General features: G+C 42.0%; 1 protein-coding gene across 1 annotated transcript in view; it reads right to left on the bottom strand.

Moving 5' to 3' along the window:
* LOC139638052 (5'-AMP-activated protein kinase subunit gamma-1-like) overlaps positions 1–2,957 on the bottom strand; it is a 20,350-nt gene extending 17,393 nt beyond the window's left edge. Inside the window, exon 1 of the mRNA XM_071512074.1 lies at positions 2,922–2,957. Within this exon, the coding sequence (XP_071368175.1) occupies positions 2,922–2,939 (18 nt within the window). The 5' untranslated portion in view covers positions 2,940–2,957. The remainder of the gene's footprint in view (positions 1–2,921) is intronic.
* Positions 2,958–7,434: the final 4,477 nt, after the last annotated feature.

The raw sequence follows: 7,434 nt of genomic DNA, 5'->3' as shown, positions 1-7,434 counted from the left end.
TCCTGTCTACATGTGTTTTGTGGATATGGAAAAGGCTTACAGTCATGTTCCCTTAGGTATCCTATGGCAAGGATGGCATGGTGGCTCAGTGGTTAGCACTGTTGCCTCACAGCAAGAAGATCCTGGGTTCAAACCCCGGTCCATCCCATCCTTTCTGTGTGGAGTTTGCATGTTCTCCCCGTGTTTGTGTGGGTTTCCGCCGGGTGCTCCGGTTTCCTCCCACCATCAAAGTTAGGGTTAATACTCTTGTCAGTGCCCCTGACCAAGGCCCTGGTGAAAGAACTGGAGTTGGTCCCCAGTCGCTGTACTGCGGATCAAATGCAGAGGACAAATTTCAAATAATAAAGTACACAAATACAAAAAAAAGTGCTGTGGGAGTACGGGGTGCCGGGGCTGCTGCTGTGAGCCATTTGGTCCTTGTACTCTTGGAGGGAGAGCTGTGTTCACATTCTTGGCTTTAAGCCAAGCTTGTTCAAAGTGGGCATCAGACTCTGACAAGGATGCCGCCTGTCCCCTCTCCTGTTTGAGATATTCACAGACAGGATATCAAGGCACAGCTGAGGTCTGGAGAGAGTCCGGTTCAACAACATTAGGGAGGATCTCTGCTGTTTCCAGATGTGATCACAGTTCATCGAACTGTGATCCTTGATGTGCACCGGAGCGGTTCGCAGTGTCGGGTAGTCAGGACGAGGATCAGCACCTCCAAGTCCGAGACCATGGTTCTCTCCTGAAAAAAAGGTGGTTTGTTCCATACAGGTGAGGGAGGAGCAGCTACTCCAAGTGGAGGAGTTCAGGTATCTCAGGTTTTATTGACCAGTGAAGGTAAGAAGGATTGTGTGATTGACCGCTGGTTTGGCACATCGGCTGCATTGCTGCAGCCGATGTGCTGGGCATTCATGGCCTCATTTCAAATAATTCTATGTATTAAAAGACCGATGTTTGGCCACCAGTGTCTTCAGCCCTATTCGCACGGGACTAGTATTACCTGGGGACCTCTAGTAATTTGTAATAATTGCAGGGGTCGTCTGTGATCTTAATCCCGTGTGAATCTGCCATGTCCGTAATTTGTAAAGTAAAAATTACCTACCATATTTCGCCAAACACAGAGGTCATGTGATAATATTAGTCTTACAGTCATGAACCCAGGATCTTCTTGCTGTGAGGCAACAGTGCTAACCACTGAGCCACCATGCCATCCTTGCCATAGGATACCTAAGGGAACATGACTATAATCGGCATCTCGGTGATTTGGGGTCGTATTTTTTGTTTTCTCCGCACCTTTTTTCTGCCTCTTTTCCGGTCGAGAATTATGGAGGCTGCGTTGGCAATTATAAATGAAAGTTTTGACAGCATTTTGGGTGCAAATTCAGGAGGCTCATCTCACTACACAGCATAGAGACCCATTCGCAGAAAGGGCAAGCTCAAATCCATCAGAAGAGCGAAATCTCGAAAGATGACGAGATGGATGACATTCATGGCAGCATGCGGTAAGGAACATTTTGACATCATATTCGGGGGATAATGTCAGTAAATTTGAGTAAAATACAGACTTTGCTTATCCTGTGCGAATGCGCCGCGTGGGGGGGGGGCTTTCGTCAGGATCAAGTTTCTGCACCGTCACCATGTCACCTTCCTGACATTTAGTGTGCTTGGTGATTAAAGGGCCTCTGATTGTGAAGTATGTTGATTGTGTTGTCAGTTGGATTAGAAGACGAAGCTGAAGGTCCCTGGTGTATAATGTCTCCACCGTGGTTTTAAGTTTCGGACGGTAATGGACCAAGTTGAGTCACTTTACACTGCTTCAGTCAAACTTGACCACAGCGTGTCGAAGCTTAAAACCAAACACGATAGACCCGGAGTGACTGAGGTGAGATAAGGTTACGTTCCCTGTGACCACAACTTTTTAATTAACCTGAATGTTGTTTAGTGTTTACCTCATGGCAGGGGTTGTTTGAGTGATAGTGAGGTACGTGCATCAAGGTGAGGAGCTGGTCTGGCTACAGAGTTACAGGGGAATAGAGGCTTTGTAGCTTTTACTAAGAGCGCATCTGATGTGGATCTTTGTCAGGTAAAAAGAGTACAGAATTCTCCCACCGTCATATAACCCTATTATATGGGTGTAAGGGAATATGACTATAACTCCAATAAAGCTTACATAGCCCATCCAACCTATACATAATCTTGTATAACCCCTATATTAATAAGAAAAAACACCAAATGATGGGATTTGTCATTTAAGATTGATGCCAAGACTCACTGAAGTTATTTCTACTGTTCACACCTCTCATAGCTCACCAGCTTATCAGATACCAAGATAGACTCAGCTTGTGCACACACACACACACACACACACACACACACACACACACACACACACACACACACACACACACTTTAGGCACTGCTCCACCACATTCCCGCCCATCCAAGCAGAGGGCCAAGAGAGGATTGAGTTGTATGTCAATAATCAAAGTTGTGACATATTATTGAAGCTGACAGTAATTCAATCCACACTTGCTGGGACTACATTTACTGTCAAATTTGTATTGTATTGCATTGTAAGAATTTTATTATATTTTTTTGAATTTGCATATTAATGGAGAAAACCAGAAACTACTATAACTCCTTAATGCTCTAAAATAAGGAGTTCATATTGATACCACCCATGTGTTATGTAAAGACAGAAATGTTTGCTAAGTAATTAATTAGGCAGCTCAAGTGCCTCTTGCTTAGAAATAGGCTTTGGACCAAGGGGGCGATTTACTTTCTTTGCAGCTTATCAGTTACAAAGCCACGCTCAAACACACACCAACACACACACACACACTCACTGCTTGGTTACCACTTCTTCACCAACACAAACAAACCTCCAGACCTCCAGCAGGGGCGGACAGACCGGGGGAGTCGGCCGGGTGTCTTACCTCTGCCAGAGGCTCCATGGCTGGGGAGGAGGAGCTGGAGGCCGGCCTGTCCTGGACCGGACCACCAGGCGAGGCTCCGGGCATCAAAACCAAGACTACAACACACCAGACCCGCTGTGCAACATGGACATCTAGAAGGTTCTGTTACCACATCCAGAGAAGAAGGGAAGGAAGAGCGCAGGCTGGGGGCAGGAGAGAAGGAAAGAGAGAAGGAAAGAAAGAACTGGAGGTGAAGAAGGAAGAGAGAGAGAGGGGAGTTTCTGCAGACCGGCCCGGTCGTTCCTGTCGCCGCGGACGACTGGGTGTGAGAGACTGGGAGAGGCTGAGGGCTAAATCTGGAGCGAGGGGCGAGAGGCCTGTGGTATTCTCAGAGAGGGAGAGAGAGAGAGAGAGAGAGAGAGAGAGAGAGAGAGGAGGGACTGGAGAGAGAGAGTGGGAGGGGAAATGATTTACAGGGGGGTTTTGGTTTGGTTGGGTCTGCCCTCAGCCTATAGACGGGAGCAGAGTTAAAGTTGTGGAGGGCAGTCAGACAGAGAGAGAGAGAGAGATAGAGAGAGAGAGAGATATTACAAGTCAAGCCATTCTTTATTTTCCACAGGAGAAATTCAGGTGAAAGCAGCATCTTCATCACAAAACTCAACCCAACACATTATTCCTGTCACTTCAATTTTGAGTTAAATTGATTTCCTGACCCTGCAAACATCACCTCAGGATTTTTGAATCCAGGCTTTGTCCCTGTTAGTTTCAGAGTTATGGCTAAAACACAATAATCGTCTTAATGGTGGAAGTCCCAGATCCAGATCTCTGAACCAATCAGTTGATCTGTCCACCAAATTTCATGGAAATCTGTTCATAGGTTTTCAGAGATCCTGCTGAAAAACAGACTTAACTAAAACAAACTAAAACAAACCTCCTTGGCAGAGGTAAAGCACTGTTCAGTTTATAGTTAAAGTTAACGGCCGTGCTTGCAATAATTTTTTTTTAATGCCGTTATCTCGAGATCACAAGTTAATTATCTCGAGAAAACGAGCTTTGTTATCTTGAGATAATGAGATAATCAACCCGTTATCACGAGAAAACAAAATGTTTCCTCTTATTACTTATAATGTTCATCAGAGACCAGGAGTGCCATGCCAGCATGCAGAGATGACATCTTGACAACTGTAGCAACTGATTTAAGCTGAAAATCATAACTGCAGCAAACAAAACTAGACATTTATGCCTTGACTTCCTGTTCAGTTCTGAATCCTCCCCGACAGTCATGACAGTGATCTTGAAACCAAAAGTCGTTTTCTCCTGATAAATGATCTCGTTATCTTGAGAAATCGGCCTTTTGTTTTCTCGAGATAACGAGATAAATGAACCCCTTATGTGTTTAAACACTTTTAATTACGGATATGCAATTATTTTTTTAATGCCGTTATCTCGAGAAAGCAAGCTTTGTTATCTCGAGATAACGGCATTAAAAAAAATAATTGCAAGCACGGCTGTTCTTGGCTTCCGTAATTAAAAGTGTTTAAACAGTTTCTAAAAAGTGTGTCTGCTGTACCTGTATAGACACCCATGTAGTTTGCATACTGTTTTGGCAATATTTTTTCTGATAAACAGTCATAAGATAAAACTCAAATTCAATGACTTTCAAGGTCTTGTTTGGTGAAATTCAAGCACTCAAAATGTTTTGGGGTGAGATATGACACTGGTCAGAATTATTGAAATTCAGAAATCTGGTGGACAGATCGCTTCGGGCCGAAGGATCAGCTGATCAGATTTTATTATTTTATTTCTTTTATTTTATTTTTCTAAAATTCTCCACACATTTTCAAGGGTTTTGAAGGCCAGTGGGAGTGAAGAGAGAGAATGTAGAGAAAGAGTGAGAGAAAGAGGAGAAATGTCAGCAGTGTGTGTTTGTTTGTGTGTGTGTGTACATAACAAGCCAAGTTTAGCAGCAAGGAGCTAAACTGGTAATACAGCTGTAGAGGGAGGAGAGGAGGAAGAGGAGAGGAAAGAGGAAGGGGAGGAATGAAGGTGGGGAGAAGGAGGTTAATAAAATGGGGAAGGAGATAGGAGAAAAAAGACAAGATGGGGAGAGGGAGAGCGGAGAGGAGATGAAAGAGGGAGGGGGGGAGAGAAAAGAAGGGAAGAGAGAGGGAGGAGAGAATGGAAGAAAGAGAGGAAAGAGAAAGGGGAGGAGGGAGGGAAGGGAGAAAGTAAAAAGAGGGAGAGACAGAATGGAGAAGGGGGGGAAGGAAGAGAAGAGAGGACAGGAGGGGGGGCAAGAAAGGAAAGAGGAGAGAGGAGACAGAGGAGGGGGAGGGGAGAGAAAAGACGGGAATAAGAGGAGAGGAAAGGTGGTCGAGAAAGGAGAGAAAGAGGGAGGGAGAGGGAAAGCTTTTCCACTGTCTGTTCTGAACAGCTGGCCGTGATGCGTTTTATGTTTCCGGTTTGTTTGAAATAAACAGAAGAAGAACTGTGGAATAAAACAGAGCTAATATCACAATTCATTTTTCTGTCCCATGATACATATTGTCACATTTTGTATTGATATATTGAATTTGGATATATGAAAACACAGCCAGCATGTCTTGGTAACACTTTACAATAAGGGTCACTAAGTTAAGGGTTAGTTAATGCTTAATAAGCATTAACTAACCCTTAATTAACAGTTAACTAATGTGTAATTTACTAATGGTGTTCATGTTAACTAAGGTATTAATTTATACATTATTTAATAGTTTATAAAGATGACTATTAAATAATGTATAAATTAATACCTTAGTTAACATGAACACCATTAGTAAATGATTACCAGACACATTAGTTAACTGTTAATTAAGGGTTAGTTAATGCTTATTAAGCATTAACTAACCCTTAACTTAGTGATCCTTATTGTAAAGTGTTACCCACGTCTCTTAAAGAAGACTCAGAGGGACGGTCAAGTTTCACCGGACTGTTCCATGTCAGGCTATTTATACTCACACTGACAGAGACTCTTCCAGCTTTACACTCTATCTCCCTCTCTGTTTACATAATCCACTAAACTGCTCATATTTCATATCTTTACACCCATTAACCAGACAAGTGCGGACCAGTCAGCCTCAGTCTCTCTGAAAACAGGCGATAACAGACTCCGGCCCGGGAGTGGCCATCTGGAGAAAAATTATTTATTTATGTTGTGGCCACGATTTACTGTAACTGTTCCTTCCCTCGATTTCCTCTTTACGTGCACAAATTGCTAAAACGTGCCCTGGAAATAGTGATATGGTGCTCTAGATATATAATCCATGCGCTCTTCAGGAGCTTATAAATAGTCAGTCACATATTGGTGATCATGTTTAAATGTGGCCTGTCCTGGGTGTGTTGCAGCACCTGATTGTGTTTACATGGCCTGAAGGTTAAGTGGCTAAATATGTTGCAATATTTGGGGGATTTGCCTATTCAGTGTAAACAGACAATGGATATTAACATACCAAAATCCCAAAGTGTTTCCACTGTTCGTTACTGAGTTCTTTACACTCTCAGGACCTTGTATGCTAATATTGTGCTGTTTCTAACCAAGGAATACTTATCTCACAGGAATTACTTCAATATACAAATGGCTTGACATTTGCTGTTAAGTCATTAGAGATGAGTAGGCTTTCCCTTTTTTTTTTTAGTATTGTTCACTGTATCACCACACGGCCATCTTGGTAGGAAAATAACATATATCTATAATATATCTATTCCTTTATTTCTCCTATAAATTAGGTGGTGTATCATTTCTGTCAGATTCAAGTACATGTCAAAGTATTTCTGAACCACATAGCATCAATCTGGATGGGACTAGAATTGACGGAAGATGTCACCGAAAAGCAGGTTATTAGCGTTGATCTGCATGGGATTGACCCATTTGCGCCAGTAAAAACTATGTTACCAGACCTCCTCTAGTAATATTAATTGTCAGTAATTTTCTCTGGCTACCCCGGTAAAAAATTCAGTCAAGAGATGAACTGTGAATGCATGTGACATCACGGGAATACTATGAATATAGAGGAGAATGAGATCAGATGTGTAACATAGATTATTGCTTAGTGCTCCTTATTATATATATATATTTTTTTTTAATCTATTTTTTTATTTTACTATTAGTATAATTATGGTTTCTTTTTCTCCTTTTTTGGGAAGGGGGTTGGGGGGATGGGATGGGGATGGATATGGTTTGTGTTTGTGCTTAATTATGTAAAATGTTTTTGTTCTACAGTCTATCTGGTAGTGAAATTGTGACAGAAAAAAAAAAAAATCTTATAACAAGCAACACAGAGTTACAGAATGAAGAGAAGAAGATGTGCATCAGGCATGTAATCAATATTTAGCTAATACTGAACTAATTTATTAGCCTACTTACAGAGGTGGGAAGTAACCAAGTACATTTACTTGAATACTGTACTTGCAGATTCAGATTATTAATACAAAATATAATCAACTAATAAATTGTGATGTATTATTATAGATTACTGTAAGCTACCCAGCAGTATAT

The sequence above is a fragment of the Centroberyx affinis genome, unplaced genomic scaffold (assembly GCF_046629955.1).
Source record: "Centroberyx affinis isolate AG114_WGS23_722 - 3 ecotype Tasmania unplaced genomic scaffold, CSIRO-AGI_Caff_v1 ptg006065l_1, whole genome shotgun sequence".
NCBI lineage: Eukaryota > Metazoa > Chordata > Actinopteri > Beryciformes > Berycidae > Centroberyx > Centroberyx affinis.
This window is presented reverse-complemented; position numbering and strand designations above follow the sequence as displayed.